The sequence below is a fragment of the Heliangelus exortis genome, chromosome 8, assembly GCF_036169615.1.
Source record: "Heliangelus exortis chromosome 8, bHelExo1.hap1, whole genome shotgun sequence".
Classification (NCBI taxonomy): domain Eukaryota; kingdom Metazoa; phylum Chordata; class Aves; order Apodiformes; family Trochilidae; genus Heliangelus; species Heliangelus exortis.
The window spans coordinates 11,026,982-11,054,069 of record NC_092429.1 but is presented as its reverse complement, the minus strand read 5'-3'; the positions used below and the strand labels follow the sequence as shown (position 1 = coordinate 11,054,069).

At 39.1% G+C, this 27,088-nt stretch overlaps 1 protein-coding gene across 8 annotated transcripts in view; it reads left to right on the top strand.

Moving 5' to 3' along the window:
* PTPRF (protein tyrosine phosphatase receptor type F) overlaps positions 1 to 27,088 on the top strand; it is a 382,202-nt gene that overhangs the window by 176,291 nt on the left and 178,823 nt on the right. For all 8 annotated transcript variants that reach the window (XM_071750326.1, XM_071750332.1, XM_071750329.1 and 5 more), the window contains 2 exons: positions 9,241 to 9,386; positions 12,076 to 12,217. In XM_071750326.1, the coding sequence (XP_071606427.1) occupies positions 9,241 to 9,386; positions 12,076 to 12,217 (288 nt within the window). The remainder of the gene's footprint in view (positions 1 to 9,240; positions 9,387 to 12,075; positions 12,218 to 27,088) is intronic.

Below are 27,088 nucleotides of genomic sequence, written 5' to 3'. Positions count from 1 at the left end.
ATATGTATGCATTTGAAAACCTTTAAGTGAATGTTGTATAAATGGTGATAATTGGAGACAGTCTTCCCTGCAGTTCTTTCTCAAGCTAAATAAGGGCCAAGACCAAAGGCCCAAACATTTAATTGTATTAAACACAGGCTGAAAAATTTATTAACTCAGAAAGTGTATATTACCAAGTTAATTGGATGAGCCGTTAAGCTATTACCAGGTGGAAATTTGACTTCAGGTTTCAATTTTAAATTAGAGAAAAGCAGAAAACCATTCTGTGAGGCTGCTGGAAGGTCTGCAGTCACAGCAGTGCTTCTCCAGTCTCCCTTGTGTTTCTGCTCTGTACAACGCTCAGTATTGTTGCAGAGTTAGTATAGCTGGGAAGTTAGAATCAAAGCTAAAGCCATATGTAGGGGTCTGGCTTTTCCCCAAGATGTGTAAGCTGCACACACAGGCTGCAGGTGCTCTAGGGAAATATAACAGCAGAGAAAGGGAGATGAAGATGACCTCAGGTTCTAGAAGGATGGGGGTTTTGACTGTTTTTCTGCTTTGTTTTTAATCAGTATTCTTTAGTGATGTGCAGGACTGCTTTCTGTGCTTCTTGGAATACTTTTTCTAGTTATGTGTTATTTCAGTTATTGGAAGCAATTGTAGGAATGGTGTCAGAGTAGAGAGATTGAGTTTGGGGTTTTTTTTCGCCTTTCCTCACACACAAATAACTTTAAAAAAACTACGTGCAAGAGTCAATCACAGCACAGGGATTAGCCAGAGTTAGGGATTTTCATACTAAGATGTAAAGCAGCTAACACTGACAGCCAGGCACTTTGAGAAAGGCATTGGAATTACAACAGCCTTGAAAAATAACAGCAAAAATTTGCCACCCTGTGTGCAAAATCTGTAGACACCCTGCAGATATTATGATATGAAAAGAAACTACCTCCCTGTTGCATTAAGGCCTGAATTGCCTGCCTAAAACTCTCTCTGGATATAAACAGGCACCCAGAATGTTCAGTGGCACTGAGTGACTTGCAGAGCCACTTCCTCGTGGTTGACTGAGACAAATGTGTTTCAGTATCATGTCAGTTAATTTTAGGTGTTTAAACCCTTTCAGCAATTTCCATGATTCATAAAGAGACAGAATTGGAAACTTACTGAGGTGCAATACTATGATGACAGGCTGATGCTGTAGTTTATTAATAGCCAGTAATTGTAGTCTTAACACTTGAGCGAACTAACGGCTTTTAACCTGCATTTCTGTGGAATAAGCAGATTTCCCCATGTATCAGCATTTAACAGTGGATGCCCAGTTTCTACTTGTGCAGGATTGGTTTATGTATAACCATTCAGACACTGACCAGAAGTACACAAAAACTCATGAGGTTTTAAGATGTTTTGTAAAAACAAAATTTTAAAATATTAAAAGTTGACTTAAATACTATTTAATGTTTAATATCAGATTTAATAAGTACAAACCCTGTATTAGCAGAAGGGAAAAGAGGGCTTGAAAGTGTCAGCCTGGGTGTGAAGATTCCTACCTGTGTGTCTGCAGAGACACTTCAGTCCTGTCCAAAACCTTGCCTTTAGACTGTGCTTATGGTAAGGCAAGAGCCTTTGGAAATTGTGAGCAGCACCCATTTGATGAGATGGTGAAGAAGCAGGAATCAAATATAAGAGGTTTTGAGCTTAAGTCATTAAAGAGCCTGATAAGGTTATACATTTAACCTAAAAAATACTCTTGCATTCTCTTCAATTACTCTTCCTACATATAAAAAAACCACAGTGGGTTTCTCCTGTTTAAATTATTACCTTGCATCTTAGTTCCCTCTATTACCTTCTAGTTTTAGGGAAAATCACAGCCTCTGCTGGATGACTGCTTTTATTATTTTTGTAATGTAATTTTTCTACTGAAAGTTAGAGGTCATTGAACATGTTAAAAGATCTACTTCTTAGAGATTTGTATATTAATAACTCACTTTATTTGGTTTCATTTTGTATGAACTCAAAAGGTATCTATGAGTAACTTTATGGAAGTCAGGAGATGAAGGTGAGGAGAAATACAACTTGCTGTGAGATAATATTTTTAGATTTGATTGTCATGGACAACCACACTTGAAGCTGGAAAACTCAACCACTAAAATTTGACTGAAATAGCAGAATCATTTGTCCTAGCTGTTGGGAATCTCTTAAGCATTAAAACCTAATAATAGTAAGATGATAAAACAAGAGTGGGGGATGTGCAGGTAACATTATGCAACCTGTAATTCAGAGTGATCTGAAGAATGTGTTGAATTTGAAATGCCATTTGCTGTGATTTGAATGAAGTTAAGTATTTTTAAAAATGCATGGTAGAAAGGGTATTGATCCATTCACAGGGTTAAAAAAATTATATATATATCTATATCTATATCTATATATATATATATATATATATATATATACATGTAGCACTACACTGTGTAGATTTTTTAGTAAGTACCTTGCCCCAAGCAATAAAGGACCAAAGTTTCAGTTACAAAGTGTTATCATTTTAGTGGAATAAAACCAAAATGTGAGGGAATAAAGAATGAATTGTGATCACTGAGTCACCCTGATGCTATAGTGGGGTTTCTTTCATTCTTAAAGAAATGTTATTGCAAGACTCAAACAAGCTCTTCCTACTTATATAATTTGCAGGAATTAAAAGTGCAAGTTTGAACAATTATATTTTTGCCAAACAATATTCATAATGATCACAAAGGGACAGGTGCCACGTTTAAATGATGTTGTATACACTGAAAGGAAAGCATAAGGAAATTAAATGTAAGAATAGCTGGAGAGCCCACTGGCTTGTGTTCTGCCCTATAGGAGATGCTGAGGAGAGAAATCTTAGAGAGTAGGTTTCACTAGAATATCTTCCAGTAGGCATCCATCCATGTGCAGATACCAATCATCCAGGATCATAGAGGAAATGGAGAAAGAGTAATACCCTTGCAGTATATAAAAGAATAGACCATCTTTGTCTTCTAGACCACTTTATTTCCACTTCCAAGTCAGCTGTGAACATGAAAGTCTCTGTCATTCTTGGTTTCTTCCCAGTGTTACAGCAACTGAGCCACATCATCATTTTTCACTAATTTGTCCTGACAGCAGCCATGTGAGTGCAGCAGGCAAGTTTTACAGTGGAAGCTGAGGCACAGTTGTGCCTTGGCATGTGTGACCAGGAAGGTTAAAGGCAAGGTTTTAAACCTGGATTTCACAAATTTCCAGGCTCAAGAACTATTTCCAGTAATATCTTTTCCTGCCTGTGTCAATAACTTCTTTTAATGTGTTTAGCTCAGGCACCTAAATTAGATTACTCGTGTATGTTTGCTGTATGTGCTTATCTAGTTCATCTTGTATCACAACTCTAATTTTTGCCTTTACAAAGAAGACTACCTGCAATCTGAATTTAGCCCAAGCCATATAAAACTTTTCAGATAAAAATACAAGTTTCCCTCTCCTACCCCACTTATTTTTGGCTGCCCTTCTGTTCTATTAAAACAGTGGGCCCTTGTACCATGAGGACAGAGATGTTTTTCTTTAAAATCTCTCACAGCAGGTGAGTTGTTCATAGAACACTTAATTGCAGATGTGTTTAGTAATTCATTTTTCTCAAACCTTTGTATGACTTTGGAAAAATAGCATCCACAAGAGCAGGGGAAGCAGTATGATTGCCAATTTCTGAATTAAAATTTTTGGATGAAGTATGTTTGATGTGGGTGGTAAATACTGAAAGCTCATCAGGATTAATTTTCCCACTTATTTTAAGAAACCATCTAATAACATGTCTTTGAAATAAAACAAGTTAATATTTGTGTATATGAAGCATATTTATGTTGGTATATATTAAGTTTTAGCCACTTGAAAATTTTTGGCTTTTAGAAAATTACAAAGAGGCATCTTGTATGTGACTGATGTGTGCTTAAAGTGTAGCAAAAAACAAGGATCTGTCCTAAATGTACATGACCCAGCATAATTTTTCAAGGCTCTGGCTGTTATTCAAGTTAGGTAATGCAGATCATAGGTTAGTTCTCAAAGGCCATGGTTCACATAAAAGACGTCACCAAGTTAGAGGGAGGTTACACCTCTGTGCCTCAGCCTTGAAGGAAATCTGGCAAAAGAGACTTTTCTCCCGAAGGCCCTTTGGGTTCACTGAGAAGCTTCACAGGCAAAAAGCAGCACATGTGATGAAGTGACTGAGCTGCTCTGTTGGAGAAATTAAAATATGCAAAAGAGAACAGAAATCTTACTACTCTGCTACAAATATTTGGTAGGACAAAGTTTACAAAAGCTGCTGAGGCAATTTTCTGTTTTTTAACAGTTGTTTCACAGCACACAAATTGGTTAGAATAGCATAGAGCAACCATAATTTTTGTATATAAATTATGAGTGAGTCAGATGCATCTTCATAGTTGGCTGTCTCACTCTGAGTTACCCTTCAGGAAGGCCGTGTCAGTGGCTCTCCAGTAGACCTGAGGTTCTGCCTCTGAGGGTTTCAGATTCCTCTCCCAAACCCATCACTTTTACTTGTGATGGGGAAGACAGACAACATCCCTAGAGATGAGTGCATATCTAATTTGTCTGTTTGTACTTCTGTCTTTGGCTTTCTATACCAATGTTTTTGTGGCCCTCTTAAAATGTAATTCAAGGGAATTTCTTTTGAAAGTATCACAGGCTCTCATGCAGCTCAGGACTCTGTGAGTTTGCTGTTGTTTTCCTGCATAGCAAAGCAGACTCTTGTGTGTCTACATCTCTTACAGCATCTCTTTTACACCATGAGGCCCTCCTTGTGATTCACTTTACAGGATTATCAGGAATCTGTACTTGCTCAGCAAATGACTTTCAACACTATCAACTATGACAAGAAAGTCCTTTTCTTTTGAAATGCTTTTTTTTTTAAAGTAAGTTTCTCAATGGAGAGCATGTCTGAGCAAGTTGTTATTTTTCAACCCCCAGTCAAAGAACATGAAGCCTGTTTTCTTCTCTTGTAAAAAAAATACTCTATTTTTCAGAGTCTTCCTTCTCAGCACTGTGTTGTTCCCGGAGATTTTCTAGAATAATTTAGTTTTGAGCAAAGACCAAACATTGAAAATTGCAGGCAAGAAGGTCAAAGTTTTCCTGTTCTCCTGCCTGAAGCTTAAGAATAAATAGAAATTATAATAGCAGTAATTTTCATTCCTGATGTAGTGGGAAGTTGGTAATGAAGCAGAACATATCTCCTTAGGTATGGAGGAGCAAGAATTAGTTTAGAGGCTGTGGACTGAAGGTGCTCTAGGGATCTGACAGTGTGCAGATTTGCCAGGGAGATAGAGGCTGGAGTTGTTTGGAGTTGGAGTTATCAAATGATGCCAGTGTGAAGTTGTTACTCCACATGGTAAGTGATGGTGGGTGTGATGGGCACACAGCCATCCAGCACCTTTCCCTGCTGTAACCCAAGGATTTGCTTGGGAGGTTTTCTCTCAAGCTGATTATTGCACAGATTTGTCTTTTGAGTCCAGTCACTTTTTTTGTCTTCTTTTAATTTTCAGTAAATAATCTTCAGATTTCCCTGGTCCTTAGGTCATCAGGGAAAAGATAGGATTTCACTGCTAAAAACATTTCGGTTCCTTTTTTTTTTACTTGCAGTTTGTCTGAAAACAGTTAACTTCAAGCTTGGCACATGCATAATCTTCTGTGGAGAGTCTGGTAATTTTATATTTTAAGAAGGGGAAAAAAAGAAGGATTACATTACTGGTTAAATACTGTATTTTCAATACATCCTTATTTTTTCTGGTTGTGTTTCTAGGGCTACCCTCAGAGCACAACATTAGATGTTGCTTGGAAGGGAGGTGTGGAGGTAGTCTTGTCCACATGGCAGGCATTTTCCACAGCCACTGAGATCTTCATGGATGATCTGTCGCACTTCTGTTAGCTTTCACTGAGATAAGTTTTGGGATTTGCTGTAACAGTTACCAATCAGTAGAAAAATATGTATGCCCATGCCTGACTCTATTGTCTTGGGGCCAGGACTCAGGATTTTAGGTTTGCTTAATTAGTACTTTACTTCCATTTCAAAACTTTAGGGCATACAAATGTTTAAAATATTTTTTTTTTCCAGACTGTGTGAGAATTTGATTTATATACAAGTATACTTTTGTGACCAGTCTCGGTGGATTTAGATGGTTTCCAGAAATCAGTGTTGCTCAATTAAATGTGCAGAGGAAAAAGATTCATTACAACAGTGTAAATTCAAGCTGAACAAGGCAACCGTTTTTTTTTTAAAGTTTTACTGCCTGTGAACATTCCATTGCCGTTCTGGTTTTTAATAGTATTGATTCTTTTTAAATGTACAAAAGTAAAGTAAGTCCTCAGTGTGCAAGGGAGGTGTACAGTGAGAGAGATATAATTGCAGTGTATTCTTCAAGGACAAAAGTTTTTTTGATTCTACTGTATTTGTAATTTGAAAAATTTACACTATTTTACTAAGATCACAGAATAAATAACAGAAAATCAGAAGAACAAATCAAGTGACGAAACGCAATACAAGACCTCAGCTCAGCACACAGCACAGCAAAACAGTCAATCAAACTGCAATCACTAGCAGCCTGAACACTAAATTAACATTTCACTGAGATAGATGAGAGGCGAATAAACATAGATATATGTAAATATAAACTAAGTAGAAATAGACATGATTATAGATGAGTAAATATGTGAAATCAGCACCTGTTAAGCAAGCACACTTAATAATTGTTTGCTGTTCATGTCAGGACAATGTGCCAAAGAGTACAGACAGCAGCCATCATATCATAAGAGGCAATCTTCTGGGTTTTGAGCTATTTTCTTCGCACAGTCCTCAGGGCTCCCTTCATTAGGGATGGCAAAACTCAGTACACCTGTGTGTGGTGAATTTCTATTGTCAGAAAAAAACCCAACAAAACAGATCTGTGATGTTCCTTCAGAAGGTTGTTGAGGACAGCATACAGCTGGTGGTTGCTTCTCCACATGTTGCCAACTGGTCTGACCTTGTCCTTCACTCCAAAGCTCTTCTGTTGTGAGCCAGATGCCCACCCAGCTGTGGGCTGCAGGGAAATACCTGCTCCACTGCGGTGTCTTCATGGGCTTAAGGGCTCTGCCTGGGCTCCCGGAGCCCCTCTCCTCCCCCTCTGACCTGAAACAGCTCAAGGCTGTTTCTCACACTTTTTACTTACTGCCATGAGACATTTTGCTCCTTCTTTAAGCCTCTTACCATAGAGGCCACCGCCATGACGCGCTTGGCTGGACCTCACTGTGGGGCTGTTTTGGAACTGGCTGTGGCCAGGCCAGTCCCAATATCTCTTCACACCTGCAGCTCCCCTACCAACACCACCTTGATACTTACATCCCACATAGGCACTGGTGGGGTGTGTGTGTGTGAAGCAAGAAGCATCCTAGCCTCTCTGGAGAGAGCATTTGGAGGATGTCACTCGATCAAGCTGCTGTGCCTCTTCAGTCAGCCCATGTCATGCTGCAGGGATGGTGGGGGTCTGTGTAAACAGCACAGGCTCAACCAGAAGGTGATACTGGGATTAAGAAGGATCCCACCATAAGTTCTAGGAAAGTCTTCAGAGATTGTTCTTGTATTCTTCAGGTGGCAGGTGCCAGCTTGCAGCTGCTTAGCCAAGGGAGAGGCGCCATCTTCCATTGCTCCCCCAGCTCTGTCTGATCCCACCCTGACCCACTGTGCTCCTTACCCTGCTTTGAAAAGAAAAAAAAAAACAAGTGGCTTTCTGTCAGGTTATGGCCTGGCTGCCCCACAGAGACTCTGGTGACTCCCAAGCTGTTTGTAGGGGTGTGGGTGGCAGGGAGGGGAGGTGAGCGGGTCAAGGACCAGAGCAAGGCCCTCTGCCCTCTCTTGCAAACTCTGCAAGTTGCCAGGTTTGCTCAGCTATAACTTGCAGCTGCACCCTTAGTATTTTAATCTCTAATACATTAGGAAAATGCATCCAAATCTTTTGTAGTCACTGAATCTCTATCCCTCCTAGATTGAGGAAATTCATCCCTCAGCTCATCGAAAGCTTGGTGTTTAAACCACCTGGCTTTGGCCTACAGAAGTCATCCCCCTCTTCCTCAAGGACATACTCCTGGATGTGTCCTGAATCACAGAACCACCACCAGCTCCTCTGCAGACATTGGTTTGGTGTCTTGGGGTTGAACAGGTTTCTCCTCACACTCTTAGTCCTGACATCCCAGCAGTTGTCTGCCTTGTTTATAGGTTAGGTTCATTTTTGAGGTGATTGATCAGCACTGCATTTGAAATGTGGCCTTAGTGTGACTTGTGCACTGGGTAACATCATGGGTGCAGTTAAATATTTCAGTTCTTTATAGGGATACAAGATCATCAAACACTTCTCGTGTGGACAAAGCAGTTTCAAAATGACCCTTGGATGACGAATGAAAAAATTCTTTTGTACACTAAGCAGAGAAGAAAAATCTAAACATGCAAGCAGCGTGCCTAGTTTTATCCATCCAAGTTTGTCATGTAGATCCAGAAAACATAATTATATTTTCATGAGTCTTTTTTTATTGATTATTAAAATGTTACATGATACATTTTTTCTCATTTTTTGCTGAGTCTTTCAGGCCTGAATGTCACTTTGGTTTCTTTGCTGACTTTCACTTTTAGTGATTAGTTTCTTACCGAGCATAGCCCAGCCTGTGCAGGTTTCCAGATACTTACAGTCTGTAAGATTTTTATGTCAATCCACATCTAAAATGAAATTAAAGGCTGTTATTTATGTACTTAAAGCTGCATCTGTTAATTTTGATGAATGTTTTAACAACTTTCAGGAAAACTAATGTCAATGTATGGTACATTTTGTAGGTTTGGTGTGTCAGCTGTTTTGAAATTTCCAGTGCTGTGACCATGTTATAAACCTGCAAAAATCCATTTATTAAAAAAATAAACCATAAAAATGGTTCCAAATTGTCATATACCTGAGGGAATACCCATGGGGCCAGGGGTAAACCTCTCTTGCCCTCATTTACAGGCAAGCCAGATGGACTTTGTCCATTTCAGAAAAAAAAAAAAAAAAGGTACTCAAGCAGAAACTGTACTTGTCATGTTGCAGTCTGCACTGAATTTCTGTGGCCAAGGCCATTCAATCTGGATTTGTTGTAGAAGCACCAGTTATCTTATAATTTAGATTAACATGACACATTCTTTGTTTATTTGATGCTGTGTCCTCATGGGGGTGATTTGGTTATTTTTTCCAGGCAAACCAACGTTTATGAAAGCTCCTGAAGATCAGATTGGGATTTCTGGAGGAGTGGCCTCTTTTGTGTGTCAGGCAACAGGAGACCCCAAACCTCGTATTACATGGATGAAGAAGGGGAAGAAAGTCAGTTCTCAGCGGTTTGAGGTAATTACAAAAACCAAAAATGTTGCAATCAATCTGATGCTTGCAGGTCTTAGTTACAACAATTGTCATTGCAACTGAGGTATCTCTGCATCACTATGATATAGACTCTAGAGATTTAAAGGATGTTTCCCCTCCTGCAGCAATGAAATCTGTAGAACAGGCATCCTGTGTCCCTTGAACATGGCTTGGGAAGCACAGGCATCGGAGTTCCTTCTCAGATGGGAGACTGACACTTGCAACAAATTGTGTGGCAGATGGGAGTTGGATCTATCAGTATTTTTCTGTTTTCATTGTGAAAGCTTATATAAGGTACCTCCTTGGCCTGCTATCCCCAGTGAAATCCAAAAGTGGCACATCAGAATGCTACTGGAAGGCTTTCTAAGTGACAGCTACTACCACCCCTCCCACAAATGTGCTTGGAAGGTGAATGTCTTGAGGGTTTCATTTGACTTCCCTGTGAACAAAGTCTGAGTGAAAGGAAGAGGGAAGAGCAGGTATCAGAAATGGTTTTGAGAAAGGGTTCAGTTTGGTTCATACTTTAAATAGCAAACACATTTTCACTGACTCTTCTCTGCTCTTTTTCCACTTTCATTTTTTTAGAGTTGAGTTTTTTCCTCTAGAACTGCCATTGGAAATTTGACTCTTCTACTATTCTGCTCCCTTTCCTCTATTTCTCTGTCTTTGATATTTTTGCTTTTGTGACTGGGTCACGAGATGACACTGATACCCAGAATGGATTGATTTAAGCCACCAATTTAAACTGTGATTTGTATGTGAGCAGAAAACCTTGATTAAAGTAATCAATTTTAATGTTGTTTACATTGTTATTTTTCTCCAACGTAAGTTAAATTTTATTGTATAGCCATTTAAACATTCTGATTTGTAAGTAAATATAACCTTATAGAGAATTTGGTACTTACTGTGGTTGGCCTAGGGCTATGCTGTCCTATAGGCATTTATACAAGCAGTTTTATTCCTTTATTCATAGTTGAGGTATTTTATTGTATTAGGAAGCAGTGAATATCTTTCTTATTTGCATAGCTAACTATTAATTTTACCTCATTGCTATACTAGTCCTAATTTGGAGGAAATTTGGAGTTCAGTTGAAAGGAAAAAATAACAAACCAACAACCAAATCTGATATACATATGCTAAATTATTACACAGAAGAATTATCCATCAGTAGCAAATGAGCAGCATTTCTGGTCTCAGTGTCTGTCAGGTAGCTCCCTTCTGTCTCAGATTGTCTGTTCAAAGGGTAGTAAGGGCAAAAGAGCTTTTCTGCTTTTTCATCTCTTACCTTTTTAGCCCTTACCAGAGAAGTGAATTAATCTCTGCATCTGACTTTGTCTTGTTTTAAAATTTGGCAGTAGCTCTATCCTCTGTAAGGGTTATAGAAAATTTAGCGTTTTGTTACAATTTCAAATTTAATTTAAAACTGATTTTAAAAAATATTTTAATTCCTTAAAATGTACTATGGTATTGTTCACATCTGTCTTGTCTGCTGCTACTTGACCGCACATTTGGGCTTTTTTGCAAGCTGTTTCTATTACTTAGAACAGAAGGGCTATCTCTTCCCACGTGAGTAACATAGTATTGATGGTCTTGGTTACCTTTTGATTTCTTCCTATTTCTCCTGTCACTGCAGAGTCTGGTCATGAACATTATTTTTCTCCTTCTTGTTTCCACTCATTTTGTCTCTATGCTGTGAGTAGCACTTCTAAACAGGGCTCTTGAAAACAGGGTAAAGGTTTTGGATGGGGGTAATGCAAGTCCTAGGGTGATGGAAATGTGTCTAGAATGAAGTGTAGCTTAGTCTCTTCACCTGCCCCTGCAGTTCCCAAGTGACAGGAGGAGGGCTTGTGCCTTTACCTCATGCTGCCACCATCTGCAGTAGACAGTATTTCCAACTTTTGCTGTGCTCAGTAATAGGAGAAGGATGAGTTTGGCATTAACAGTGGCCTGAGGCTGTGCCTTCACAGTCATGCCATTAAGGAATAGCTTATACTGATCCAGCTACAAATTAACAAATACCTCTTTCTTCCATGTAGAAGCTAGAGTAATGTGTGTTACAGCCTAGCAGGATGGATGGAAAAGCAATGATTTATTAAGGACCTAATTTATTATACCAGGGAAGGAATTGTAATTACATCATTGTTGATTATGCCGGAGTTGCAAAGTTCCTGATACTGAAGGACATGAAAAACCCTTCTTTCTGCTGGAGTTAGCATGCCCTGTAGGTGCTCAAGGTTTTATTCTAGTTTTGTTACTATTTTACAAGTAATCCCACAGGAGTATATCATTCTGCTCTTCCATCAAGGTGAAAGTTGGCACTAAATTGCTATCAGTGTGATTAGTAAAACCATTAGTGCAAATATGGCTCAGATGTTTTAAATCATCAGATCCACGTCTTTATTACCAGGTTGATAATTTGTCAACCTTAATTGATTCATAAAGAACCTCATTGGATCCTCATTTATTCTGGCCTCCTCAGAGGACAAATATGTTCTTGACTCTGAAATTTTTGCATTTCTAGACTTAGAACGCTTGACTAATTCCATGGTATTTTATAGCTTACAGGGCTCATTTTGGTTTGGTTTTAGGTTTTTTTAACCCTTGTATTGCTTTGACTTTCAGTTTTTGTTGCAGAAAATAGCAGTAATGAAGTGCTTTCTTTTCATTGTTAAAGGTTATTGAGTTTGATGATGGATCAGGATCAGTTCTGCGGATACAGCCCCTGCGTGTTCATCGAGATGAAGCTATCTACGAATGCACAGCAACCAATAGTGTTGGGGAGATAAACACAAGTGCCAAATTAACAGTGTTAGAAGGTAAGTGGAAATTTTATTTCATGCCTTAGGTGGCAGAAGACATGGTTTTGGCTTTGGTAGCTTCATGCTGGTGTGGTGCTTTCAAATGACATGAGGGTACTCTGCTTAGCTTGGAAAAGCTGTATTCTTCCTGTATGATTTGATAAAATGTCTCTTGGTGTCATGAAAGGTTTGCAGATTCTGAACTTCCCTGAAGTGTTCCAGTTTTATTGTCTTATGGAAGTGTGTAATTTCTAACTTGGAGGGCAAGCTAAAGAAACATTTGTATACTTTTCTCATCTGTTCGCTCTTATGTAATACCCATCTTCAGGGTATCTAAGAATTGAATCTGACAGTTAGAAACTTAATCTGTGTTGCTGCACCTTCTGGATTAAATCAGCACAGTTCTTAAAAAGATTTTCAGGTTACTCTTTAGATTTTGAGTTCAATGTGGAAGTTAGCAGGTTTTATATTTCACTGTAATCACAACTTGTCATTCTGTTTCTCCTGTTAAAGAATATTTTGATCCTTGTCTGCTACATGAGCTGATTTTATTTTGTTTGGTATGTTGTTTCTTCTAAATGAATTTTTTTGTGGAAGAACAGGGTATTAGATATAAAAAGCATTGTGATCAGTTGATAATATTTTATACTTGTCAGAATTATTGTCCACTTTTAAGAAAATATGGGTTTTTTTTTCAGCACATCAGTGTGTTGCACTATATGTTTATATATAGGGTTTTGTAAATGTATCGTGATGTTGCAAATTCAGGGAATTTGGCTGTATGAATTTTTTATTTGTTTTTTCCTAAGGCGAGCAGGGAAAGGCTGAAGTAAAATGCTTGGTGTATAGAGATTAATGTAGCAGCTTTTGAGTACTCAAAAGATTAGACTGGCAAGTGTTTATTGTTGTATGATTCCTAACCAGTGGAGACTGGTTATTCTAGTGGTGAGTGTGCCAGCCATACATGACAAGTTACCTATCGTCCCTTGTTCTCCCATCCCCATTTATTAGCACAGAGGTAATCATATTTTCCTCTCTGCTCTGTGACAAATAATACATTAAACAAGTGTAATGTGCTCAGACACTGTGGTAATGGGAATCATAGAAATCATTTAGTGCTTGATGTGATTGTGTATCTTGTTTCTGGATGTGGGGCATCTTAAAGGATGAGCTTGCTCTTCAGTAGTAGTAGTAGGAACAGGATAACAGGTATTACAGACTTGGAAATTTTGGGAGGAAAAAATCAGATCCTTTGCAGCCATGTATGTGAGTGCATAAAACTCAGTGGAGCTCTTTCAGCAGTTTATGTGCAGGCCTGAATTTAAACAGTTCTGGATTTTTTTGATACTAGATACTTGAATACTCAACTGTTCCAAGCACATTCCTGTTTCCTTTGGTTGCAGTTGCCTTTATGTATCTTAGATACATATGCACATGCACACACACACTGGTAATTTATTTGGTCTGTGTTAAATGTTCAGAGGCCTGCAGAGATATGCATTGCATGAGGGAGCACAACATATCTCAGCTTTGTGGTGCTCCTGCTGATATCCTGATGAGGCAAAACTTGCAGACCAACACATAAGTAGGAAAAAAACAAAGACAGGAAAAGCATGTGTGCATACAATTTATAGGGGCCACAGAAGAGAAAGTCACTACCAGTCAGGCACAGAACCTGCTTCTTTGTTTGGAATTTCCTTTAGTTGGGAGTAACGCTAGTTTAACATGATCCCATGAAGTCCAAAATGTTCTGCAGGCTGGGGGTCTGTGTTTTCCTCTCTATCTGAAGAGTACCGATCCCTTGCTGGGCACTCCTATAATGCATAAAATTAAGAAAAACTTGCTTTGCAATGTGCATGTGCTCATGCCTATAGAGTTGTGGGCTTGACCACAGAGGATGAAGAGCTAGCTGCATGTGCTTGATGAAGATGATTTCTGTTATGATGTATCTGCATTTAAGAAAAAGTGTTTTGTATTTTTCTTTTACAAGACATTCTATGCATTCTCAGTCATGGTATCTTAGTGTTCTGTGTTGACTGCCTTAGATTATGCAGTTATGTTTTGGGAAAGTGAAATTTTTTTCATGATTAGTACTCCTTTGCTTGCTTACTTGTTCGCAAAGTGGATTTTGCAACTTAGTTCCCTGGTTTTTGCTCTGCTTAGTTCCCTGGCCTCTTAAAAAACAGCGTTAGGTGCCCTATATCTCTGCACCATTGCAGTTCATGTGGAGCCCTTGATACCCTCAAGATTGTCAGCTGGGATTGGATTTTCCCTCTCCTTCTGGGGTTAAAATAATTTCTTTAATTGCTCTCAGGTGGCAGTTTGAATGATGCAGACATTCTGCACTTCCTTTCAAGAATTTGACTAATTCAGTGGTCCCTGGTGCATGACAAAGCTTTATCATAGATGTCCTCATGGTTACATGCTGCTAAATACATAGTACATATTGATTTTTACATTAAAAATCCTTTATAAGTTTTAATGCTTCTTCACAATTTGCTCTTTAGAACATAGGCTTTAACATTAAATCCAGAAGTCACAGTTGGGGTTTAGGAGGCTGTTATTAGATGTCTTTGTAGCTAACTAATCTGGAGCTTTATTTTATTTAGATTTCTGCTATGTTTTACAGATCAGAGGCAGATAATCCTTTCTAATTGCCAACTTATTCTATTCTGAATATTAAGAGAGAAGCCTGAGTCCAGTCTCCTGGAGCAATCAAGAGTTCTCTCATAAGTGAATCTCTTTGAAAACAGTTCATGAACGTTCCCTACTACCCTTTCATTCTTGGCTCCCAGATCTCTCATTTTTTCCTTCGAACTGTAAATCCTGTTGTGACCAAACTCTAGGTATACTTAGCGTAACTGGAAATTATTTCTCCTGTTGATAGTAGGAGAAATAGGCATGCATATACCTTCTCTTTTCATTTCTCTTGGGTAGCTGATAAGCTGAATTATGTATGAGTAATATTGAATATTTCTGTCTTTTTTTCAATTATGACCTGAAGCAGCACAGAAGTACGTTCCTGCCTGGTTGGCAGAGGAGGAAAGCAGTGTGAGGAAGGGAGGACTAGAATAAATAAACTGACACACATTCCCAAGAAAAGCCTTAGGGGCAGTTAGTGGCACTAACAAATTAATAAATATATTATTCAGTGGTAATGTTGAGAATTACAGAGCTTTTTAAATAGAGAGATTATATGAAATGTGAGTAGGAAGGATGCCCGCATGGAAGAACACAGCAGCAGGCTGATTGCAGGAGTGTCTGTCTACAAGGTGTCCTTCCACAAGGCTACTTCTATGTTGAGCATTCCAGCTGCATTAGGAAAAGTGTTGGTAACAGTGTTTGTCTGTAGTTGCCTGTACACTGAAGTATACCTTCAGTCTGGTGGTTTCCACCAGTCTCCACTCAACAGAAAGGCAGGGGAAAGTCTTTGAGGGACATGGAGGAGTATATCTATTTTTTGGTAAAGGAAGGTAAAGGTTTGTATACTTAAATACAAAGTATACTATCAGTCCCTTCTCCCAGGACTTTTCTACATTTAATTGCAGCTTTTGATTCCTAGAACTGGGAAGCTGTTTAATTGCAAGAGGTGCTTTACTGTTCCACAAGCAGTCTGTTTTCATTCTCCTGTAACCTAGAGCATACAGTCTTATCCATGTGACACCGAATATATTCAGAGTTTCATTTTCCTTCATTTTTAAGTAGGTTAAATGAAAATGAAAAAACAACCTTCAATTTCCATTTCCAGCACCAATCTATGCAAATCCCCTATGCCCCTATCCCAGACTCCTAAGCAAGTGTCATGTAGTTATCTGCTTGGAGATTGCTGCCAGGCTCCACAGCAGAGCAGCTCCCCATAAAAAGGACAAATGGAAGAGCCAGGAAAGGGTTGCTTGCAGGATGGACTTCAGTCTCAAGGTAACTTGGCAAGTTAAGTTCTAGTGGCTGGCTTCACACTGTCAGAAGACAGGGAAGTTTTGGTGTGTTTTAGTGGAGCCCTAGATAGTTCTTGACTGCAGCAGTCATCCCAGGGTGGGAAGCACCTCCACCTTATTGTAATTTGCTGTTTACTGAACCATGTCATGAGCTTAATTTCTTTCACCATCTGCCAGATTCATTCCAATTCCTAGGGTTACCCTGTTTGAAGTGCTGTAAATGTTAAACATTTGACTGTTACAAATGATTTCTGCAGAGAGCTCAACCTCAGAAAGCCCAAAACAATATGCCCTTTTTGTAAACACTCTTCTAAAAGTGATTTTGTCATTGGAATAGTAAACAGAAGTTAGCTATGTTTAATCTTTATTTATGTTTGGTTAGTTACAAAAGGATCTGTTGGATCATTGTACTTTGACTCATGTTTGCCTTCACTGCTTTTGCATCTTTTTGCCAGCAAGAATTTCTAGCAATGTATTATAAAACTGAAACAATTATAGAAGCGAAATTGAATCAGTTTGGATTTGCTCATTCTGATTGTGTAAATGAATTAGAGCTCCCCGTACCCTGCTGTTCTGGTATTGGTAGGATTCTTTTCATGACTCTGGTCAGGAGAGGATGGGTCTTTCATCTACATGTTTTATGGTGATTAACTGTTCCAACTTCATTTGGTCTCTCCTTGCGAAGAAAAACTACTGTGATGGCAGAGATCCAACTCTTGTTCTTTACTTTCTACACAAGCAAGCCAAGTAGTGCTTTATATATGAGGGAGGCAGTTAATGGACCTCTGTAACTACTGCATTTCCAAGAGCACAATGAGCTTCCAAGTGCTTCACTGCTGAGGGAAATATCTTTAGATACAGTGATGCCCAGAGAAATGAAAAAGCCTGAGTGTGTTTGCTTTGTGTTAGATCATGACAGATTCCATGCTTGTTAAAAAGGGAAACATTAAGCCAGTTACTCATGGTGGGCTCATTCAGAAGTTTAGGTTGTCACCTTGTGGAATGTAAATCCCAGCTCATGTGGACTTATGCTATTAAGGTATAAATGGTGTTCACAAGGTAAGAGTGTATTGTGCTGCTTGACAGTAGGCTGCCTAGTATTTGTCTGGTAAGTCAATTTAGGAGCCTGTCATCCTGCTAAGAACTCGGGTAATTTCTGAGGTAGTCAACAGTGGCTAGAAGAATTCTAGGTACTTGGTAATGGCTAGAAAAATTCTGAAAGTTTGAGGTGAAAGAGATGGTCTCTTTGTCGCATAGTACACAGAATTTGAGCAGAATTTGCAATCTGTTTCAATTAGATCAAGAAAATTCAGAGACTGATTTACTTAGATTACCATTATGTCCCATGCTGTCAATACCTAGGCTGCTACAGTATCTGAAGAACTGCTTCAGCTATTTATTTTTTGGTATCTATAGACCTAACATCTCAACCCAGGTGTGAACCTCCTGGTTCTCTTCATTTTGTTTATTTACTTTGAAAAATCAGATTTAATAAGAATATTAGTCTTAGTCTTATAGTTTATCTTTTTAAAAATACTTATCAAGAAAAACTTTCTTGCCCGTGAACAAGACAAAGAAGTAATTTTCTCAGTTGAAGAAAACTTTTAAGTATTGTTAGCCTCTTCTCCAAACAGGAGAGTCAGCATATCCTAAGCATATCCAAATGCCATAATTTCCATTTCTTATCTCTGTTTAAATGATTAACTAATGGCATATAACCATATAATGTATCTGTGATAGCAAGTTCCATCAGAAGACTGCCATGCACTAAGGTTAACATCTAGGTTCGTTCCACAAGTTTATGAAGCAAGAAATAAAGCCTTTGAAAAGTTTTATATGAAATATCACATAGTTAATGCCAAGCTGAATGCTTTGGAGCTATGCTCTCCCATAAAACCTTGTGTCTGAAAAGGTACTGACCTCTTAATCTTGAGAACATTTTTCTTTTTCAGCAATTGGCTGTTTCTGCATATTGCCTCTCAGTTGAGGTCCTTTGAGATTACAGTTGTAACAGGAGGGGTTGTTGTCACATTCTAATCAGCAAGCTAACGGCATCGATGATATTGAAACAAACAAAAGCAGCACCTGCAATTCAGGAAGGACTTCTCAGATAAGAACAAGTGAGCTTAAGTGTCAAAGAAACAAGCGTATTCTACAGAAGTTCTAACATAGGGTTTGTATTGCCAAGTACTAGGTACCTTGAAGTTATATGTCTGCACTTATAGTACTAAGCATACAATTCCGTAAAAAGACTTCTCAGAGCTCCTTTTCTCACACAACTGATTTATTCCAGTTTATTCAGCAGTTTATAAGCTTTGAATTTGCTGCTGGAAATAATGTTCAGCTAAGAATTTTTGTTTTCACTAACCATTGTCTCCTATCTGCTTGTTCCATTCCTCCAGTTCCTCTTGAGGATAATCAGAAACATGGATGCTCATTCAGAGCCTTGCAGTAACCTACTGTTAACTTGTGTTATGGAAACTGATAATTGAAGCCAGGGCATTATTTTCTCTCTTTTCCTGGGCTCAGGATATAGAGACAGGTTGCATCTCACTCTATGGTATTTTACAGTTCCCTGAGAGATGGTCATGGAATGTTTGTCAGGCAGTTCTCCTGCTGCTGCTCTGGTACCAAAACATTCAGCGTATTCCAAGAGACAAATGAGGCACAGATTAACAGATTAGTTTAACTCTCTGGCAGAGATGTGCTCACAGAGGCAGGTTCCTGTCTCTTTGGGGAGGCATCCCTGTGGCTTGCCATCTCCCAGATGAGTCCAGGGATGGCCAGATGACTGCTTGTGCATCTGTGTTCCTATTTGAAATCAGACAGGTTGGATTAAAATGTCTGGGGTTTAAACTAATCTGTTTTGACTCTCTGTTTGTACAAATCATTGGTCCGAGCTGGGAGGCAACAACCACCAGCTCTGCCTCTCATGTCACTGCAGAAAGGCTGGCATTCCCATGGGCCCTGGCCCGTGTGGCCACAACCATGTCTGAAAGCTTCGGCAGGGCTGGGATTTTGGTGGTGTCAGTAGACATTAATCAAGGGTGGAAACCCCTTCTTAGGCCTGTGTTAAAAAGGGAGGTCTTCTAAGGATGGGCAAGGAGAGTAAAGTAACAAATTGAAGGCTGACAAGGAGGAGATGTGCATCCCATAAACTTTTTGGACTATATACTGTGAAGGAACAAAGGGCAAGGATAACAAAGATGTAATATAACAGGTTGCAAATCTTGAAGTAAATACATCTGTTGGGAAAATGTGGGTGTTTAGGTTGAGATGTGTGCTAGACAGTGTTCTAATCTATATCAGAAAGTGGCCAAGTTAAGCTCCCCTTGCAGTAAAATCCCCATGTCATTTCAGAGACCATCTGCCAATCTTATTTTTGATTCTTCTGGTTTTAGTGGTCCTACTCTGCATCTGTTCCTGTTTTATTTCAAGTACTTTTTTTTGAACACACCCAGCTATAGTTGTCCACATGAGGAGTTTTATCAAAGTCTTTTCAAAAGCATTGGTTGATCCATCAAATCCATGGATTTTGGAGATAGACCATCAGACCAATGCTAGGAACGTAGTTCCTTTTTTTCATTCAGTTGGTCTCAGGCTAGCATAGCTTCTCTGTTTGTCTTAACACACCCACATCTGTCTTGTCCTCTCCTGTTTCCAAGAAGTATATGCCAGCCTTATTGCAAAAAGTCATCGTATTTGTTCCTATTGTCCTAGTTTGTTCCTATTGTCCCTGTCACTTGAGGTAATTTGGTTCATCTTGCTTTATTTTTTTGATTGTCCTCTTTATATTCAGCATCTCTACAATGCTGTCAATTTAATACCTGCCTATTTTGCAGAGTTTGTTAATGCATCTAGTAATTTCAAAACTGGTTTTTGAGGAACATGTTGATAGAGCCCAGTATTGTACTACGACTACTAAAAAAAAGTGAATAAAAGAGTGGAGTTGATTAGTGTCAGTGAGCCCTGATTTGGCTCTCAGAAAGTTTATCTGGTAATAACTAGGCTGAGGCTGGACCCGGTGACTCTGATAATAAATTGAGTTTAGAGGACTGACAGGCAGAAGAAAATCCTTTTATTAATGACTTGTGTATACATGGATCTAGAAGAGAAGTCCTTCAAAAAAGGGAAAAAACCCACAAACAGACAGACATAAAACCCCACAATCATAACTTAATGTTTCTTATTGTAAAAGGCTCTTTAATGAAAATGTATTTAGTTCATATGGAACTGGCAAATAAGGAGTTAGTTCCTTTAGATAATCTGAGTAACTATGACTGAAAACCTTGTCAGAATTGATTATCACATTTCTTGTCAGATATAACATCTACTGATAATCATCAGAAGGCAAAATAATAGATCTTTATCATCAGATGCTTCAAAACACCCTTCTTATTGCTGGGTCTTTTTCAAGATGCCTCATTCTGAGAGCATCTGTAGCAACCTGTTATTGACAGATGTGCTCTCTGTAACCTGCATGTCAGTCCTGCTGGTATCTCCTTCCAGCTAATAAAGTTCATTGCTGATGTGTAATTGCATAGACTTCTAAGTCTGTGAGGTTGTGAAATAGCCTTCTGAAAGAGTTAATAGCTCATTGTTTGAACTATTGGAAATGAATGGGAAACATGCTTGATGATTCCATACAGATTATCCACTCTGGTTCCAAGGAAAAAGGGAAGGGCAAGAGCATGATGTCCTGAAAAGCCTTTCGGAGTCCTTAAAACACTTTGCAAAATTATCTTCTGTATCTGCTCATAAAAGAGAGGCTCTTTGCTTGAAGCTTAGTGATCTCGTCATTTGCTGGTATGCCATGACTTAAAAGGGCACTTAAGAAGATCTAGCTCCATAGAGATCTTGTGTAACTTCATCTGCAGAATTAGGAGAATATACCCATTTATTAGAACAGAAGAGTAAATTCTTAAATAGAGCATGGAGAGAAAAGAATGTGAAAACCATGACCATGGGGCATGCAGTGCTTACAGATGCAAAAGCAGCAATGTCCATGCAAGAACATTTCTGTACTGTCATTGTACTGTCATCTTGGGCTTATGGTCTGTGCTTTGAATTCTTCCTCTCACTAAACAAAACAAACAAAAAAAAATCACAGCCCAAATTAAATATTTACTGGAGAAATTACTATTTTAAAACAAAAGCCAAAGAAACATGAAACTGCAATATCAACGCAAGTAAATAAATTTGTAGCAATGACAGCTGTTAAGAAGAGAGAATGTCCATATTAGGGAACTATATATAGGGAATTTGTGTCACTTTCTGTACCTGTGGAAGAGAACATTGCAGAAATTTTTAACTTCCTTTTCCACAGAAAAAAGAAAATCATATAATTGCTTCTAAGTCCACCTTTTGGTCTTGTTCTGAGATGCTGACTGTACAAAACTAAGCTGGTTTTGCATTAGAGAGCTGTAATATTTATCATTCTGACAACTGGTTTCTGTGCGTCATCCTTATTCACAAGTCCCTTATATCGTTGCTCTTACACATCTTTTGTTGATCTTGTACTGGTTTTATACAGTTTGGTGTCAGGAGGGCTCTACATTTGTGATGCTTATTAGAATGCAATGCCCACATAATCAGCAAAAGGAATAATTGGCCCTAATTTTGTGTACAAGGAAGTAATTATTGTGACTGTTCATTGTTAATTTGTTATTTGAGCTGTTAGTGACCAAAATAAGTTTGGTGGAAAGATAATCCAAAATGCATGCATTCCACTTGCTGTCTTAGAAGCCCAGAGAATATTTATAAAAGTATTAATCTTCTAGCAGTAAAACACATCCTTCCTGTAGAGTTTTCTAATGGCTGTTTATTCTTGTGGATATTTCACTTGGATAATGAAGTAGTGACTCTTTTTGGTACTCTCTCCTACTCAGATTCTTTCTGTACAGAGCTCCAGAATAGGTCTTTCAAATCCTTTATCCTAAGAAAAACCAGCAGGTGTGAGGTATAATTCTGTCTTTTCAAGATCATCTAGTACCTTGATGAGGCAGGTTGGGTGATGCCATGGGAAAACACCACGATGTATTAATCTGTCATGCTAATCCTGTGCTCTGTTCCTTCAATCCTTTTATCACAAATGTCCTGCCTTGATGAAACTTTTCCAAGTTCTTGGTGTATGAGTGGAGTGGAGAAGTCTAAATAGATATAGGAGACATAACTTTATCCAGCTGTAGTCTGTGAATGTTGGCTGTCGTGTTGCTGTTCCAAGCACGGACTGGGAGGAATTTCACTGCAGTAAGACTGCCTGTCAGCCCAGCATGCAGAATGCTTTAAATAAAACTAGCTGCACAAAGTGCTACCATGCAGCAGAATTGGCATTGTGATCTTATAGCTACTTTGAGACCACTGGAAAGGCACTGGAAACAATGACCTGTTGGAGACCTTAAAACCCCAAAATTTTCCTTTTTGAAACTACGGCTCCAAAGTGGTGCTTTGTTTACAAGCAAGGCAATGCTGGAAATTAATTTTCTTTATCTCTTTGATTTAGACAATGCCACAGTTGGACCCAGTGAGGAGAAAGTCCTTGGAGAGAGAACAGAAATCATAAACGTATCAATGAAAAATACATGAACTTCACACAGGGTGGTGTTAGCAAAAGCTGTTGCAGGGAAAGATAATGTACTGAGCAATGCATAGTCCAGGGTGACAGGATATCTGGGATAAAGGTCAGGAGGAGGAACAGAATGAGCCTTTTGAAGTGAGCCTGAGTCTCCTTCACTTTACATCCCAGCAAATAAGAGTAATACATGGCTGCAGTAATTCAAGGCACTTCCTTCCAGATGTTGCTTCATGCCTAACATGCAGCAAACAAACTAAGCAAAGCAAAGAGCTTGCTGTCTCTTGAAGCCTGTCTGGAAGGGAGATGAGAGCCCAGCTGGACCCCTGGCAAGTACCAATCCACTGAAATCTGACATACGATAGCGATAAAATGGTTCACATGTGAGAGTGAAGAGGTCAGCAGGGACTGCCCTTGCTTGCATGGACCATTCCTTGTAAAAAGGAGATTGGATATTGTCTTCTGCCTCCTGCCAGAAGGTCAAGTTGGACAGGGTTGTGTTTTTTTCTGTAAAAATATCACTGATGTGAAATCTAGCTAGATGATAGATGTAGACTTGTCATCAGCAAACCCAGCACTGAAGTGGTTGAACAGGTTCAGGCCAGGGGCAAACTCCGTGTGTGTTCTTTACAAATAAAAGATTTGCTTGCTTGATTTGGGTATGAATTTATCCCTTCAAAAAGCACTGCAAAGAACTTTAGCTGATGCTTTGCCTGCAGGAATAATGTGGCCTCATGGAAGAAATAGCAGTTGTTTTGCCTAGAGCTGGTAGGCTTAATTAGAGTCCACCTGATCGGCATGTAGCACACGTCCTGACATTGTAACTTCTGCCTGCCATGTGCTCCAAGTCCTGAGGAAGAAATTGCTGATCAGATGAGTAGTATCTACACTTGAATTTAACAAACAATAATAAAATCTTTATCTTTTGTAGTTGTACTTTCAAAAGGGGAGGGGTAGGCAGAGGGGGGGGGAAGAAAGGATTCTGGAGAATTCAGGTTTTCCTAATAAGACACTGAAAATTATAGAAGTGCTAAAAAAACCAAACACAAACCAAAACACCAACTTTTAACTCTTGCCCCAGGCATGAATTTACTAGCTTTAGTTGTTCAGTTTGGTTCATTGATCTTGTCACAATTGATGATTCATTAAGTTGTGACTACTGTGGAAATTACAATTCACAGATGTAGCTGTGTTGCACATCTGTGTATTCCTAATGTGTTAATGATTTTAAAATGCACTTTCTGTCTGGCCATCCACTGTGCTTCAAGTGCCAACTGACATTTTCTATTACTGAACCATTTTTTGTAGTTGGCAGACATCTTTTGGTTCTCCCTGGACTTTTTTTGTTACTTTTGTCCATATTTCAAATAGCTGGATTTTATTTTCCAACAACCTTGGCCTTGCAGAATGCAAGTTGTGATGTTTGTCTCTCTCTGTAGGCTGCCATTTTTCAGTGTCACGTGCTTTCTCCTTGTGTTTGCTTACAGCAGATGAGGTTATTTCCTTCACTGAGTCACAAGGAACATGTCAGGCTCAAAAGCAGGATTTGCTGGTTTTCTGACTTCCTCGGGATTTGAATTTTAATTTTTAAAATCTGACTGAGGTATTGTTGACTTGGCTGCTAGCATAATGTGAACAACTTACTTTATCTAAAGCTTCTCATGCTGGCAGGTCCCAGAAAACCTCACAAACTTTCAGTGTATTGACTTATAGGCTGATTGGCACCAGCAATTCAATAATAGTGGCAACAGTAAAACAACCTAATTGTTAAATCTACGTCTAGCTTCTTCCCCTAATTCAAACCAGTATTCAGACTGGCCCTTATTAGAGACTTGTTATTTGATCAAAGCAGAAATCTGAGGCGTTGTCTGTCTGGAGTATGGCTTTGCATTGATGAGGCAAACTGTGCCTCATAGTAAGGTTATGCCTGTGTTGTGTAGTTAATGCATTTCCTTATGATTACATTCTGTCTCTAGTACCACTTTCTAGTGAAGACAAACCCATGAGGTTCCTCTTGCATCTGGCTTTCCCGGGCGTACCCAGGGAGAGCAAACTGCATCCATTCAGTCACATACCAATCAACACACCTGGCTTAGTATGTAGTTCCAGTTTGATTGTAGGCTCTGTGATTGAGGTCCCTTTTCTATCATCCTTCACTTTTGTCATCTTTGTTTCAGCCATTCAGGTATTTCTGAAAGCTAGAGTAAAGGATGTCATTACGAAGTTCTGTACTGTATCATCAGTAACAGTGGAAAACCATTGTGAGTTCAACACTAGCTGGTCACTTCATTCAAATAATTAATATTTAATCCCAGGGCTGAAACTATATAATCTCAACTTTAAGTCACTTGGGTCTTTCTGAGTCTGTAAACCCTCGTTTCTATCCCAGCTCTCTGAGATCCCTTTTTCCACATAATCTTCTGTAAATTCTCAGAATTCAACTGGCTGAACAGTTTGACCTCACTAAACCCCTGTTGTATGCCCTATCTTCTAGCTCCTGGCTTGCTTTTGTAGCTCATCTTGAAATTCTCCATGCTGTTTCCATGTTCTTCTGAAAAAGCATGCATAGCAATTGACACTGTATTTTGCTGCCTCAAGAAACATCCACAATGATTCAGATCAAAGGTCAGTATATCCCACTGTCTTTTCCAGGAGACAGTTCTGGATGTCAGGGAAGCATTCAGGGGGACAGAGCATGGTTTTAGTGATGATTCCTCCAAATGGATGCTTCTCTAGCCTCTACTGATATGTACCTCTAGACATAATGGTTTCAGTCAAACTAATGAAAGAAGAATCTAGTTACTCTTTGAACTTTAATTTCCAGTGTGCATAGTATTCCATAGGAAGACATTTCTCTGGTTAACTAAGATAATTAGGAGGTACAGCAGATTATTATTATAAGGGACTCTGTATTTAATCGCTCTTTATTGCACACATCCTTGTTTGTGTCTTCCATACTAAAAAATGCCAGTTTATTTAGTTGTGATCTAACATCTGTTGTTAGCAACAGCAAAATGGTGCATCCTCATCCAGAGGAAACAGGACTCAGCAGTGCCCTGGAGTTCTACCTTCTCTGTCTACAGTATTACATGAGTATTTTGAGCCCTTTGAGTTGCTGTCTTTCGGGACTGTTTCCCATCTTGCAGGTTAAGCATGTTTTTGTTTGTTCCTGTGGCAACTGAGAACAGATCTGGAGAAATTCCAGAACCTCTGTTTGTGTAGGTTAGTCAGTGCACAGGGCAAACCCTGAGGAAGGGTTTTGTGATGTGCAGTAGGGGGTGGGAGTGACTGGTTTCAATAATTCAGAGGTGGGTTTTTTTTCAGATTCCTTGTGTTCAGATTAGTTTGTACTCTTTTGTATTCAGGTATATCTGTTGGATGCTGCCTCTTTAATTCTGTGCAGTTTATAGCGGTAGCCTGTCTTTATTATTTATAATTCTTCTAAGATCTTTCTTGTGAAGCAGGCCTGCAGTGGGATGTGCTTACTTTGCAGCTTACCTCAGTAGGTACAATGATGGGAAAAAGCTCTAAGGCCTTTTCATGCAACTGTGAAAGGCTGTACCTAGGTCTTCGACCCAGGCTAAACCATCGATTTTGGCAGCAGAAGTATGTACACCCCTCATCTCCAGACTTGATGAAGGGCATTTGCCCAGCAAGGGAAAAATGTCAAAAGCTGCTGAGCACCAAGGTGATTTCCACTCCCTACAATGGCACCTTGCTAAAATTCATCCCTGGATCAGAGACTTGGCCTTAATTTTCAGGCTCCCCAGTTCAAGACTTTGAGCTTCTTGATGTCGATAAAGGACAGTAAGTGATGGTAACCCACCTAGACTTGACTGAAGCCAACTTCCCATTTTTTTTCTTAGAGCATTTAGTCTTAACACAAGTGAGATGTTACTTGTCAGTGATGCAAGTCATAAGCAATACTGGAGTAAATTGAGAGTTGAATGGAGCTGAGCCAGGCAGAGCTGCTCTTCTTGATCTTTTCTTGCTCTTTTATAAACAGGCAAGAAACCTCAGGGGTGTCCCATCTAGTCATGTGCTACCATATCACCCCTTCATCTGACCAATGGCAAATACATAAAGGGTGTTCATAAGAAAAAAAAAAGGAAAGATGTGCTTAACAAAACTGTCTGGAACAGAAGTCACAAAACTTGACAGCTCATCTTCTTCACCTTCCTAACAACTGTGTCACTAATATTCATTGAAGCATAGAATTGAAATGTCTTCTCTTATCACTTAACCTGCTCCTTTATGGTATACATTTTTTTTTTAAATTGCAGCACTGTTGTCCTTTAGATCAGTGCCGCTATTCTAAGTCTGGCAAGTGTTATTTTTCTGTGGCTGAAAAATGAATCTGCGGAATCCAAGTATAACCTAGTG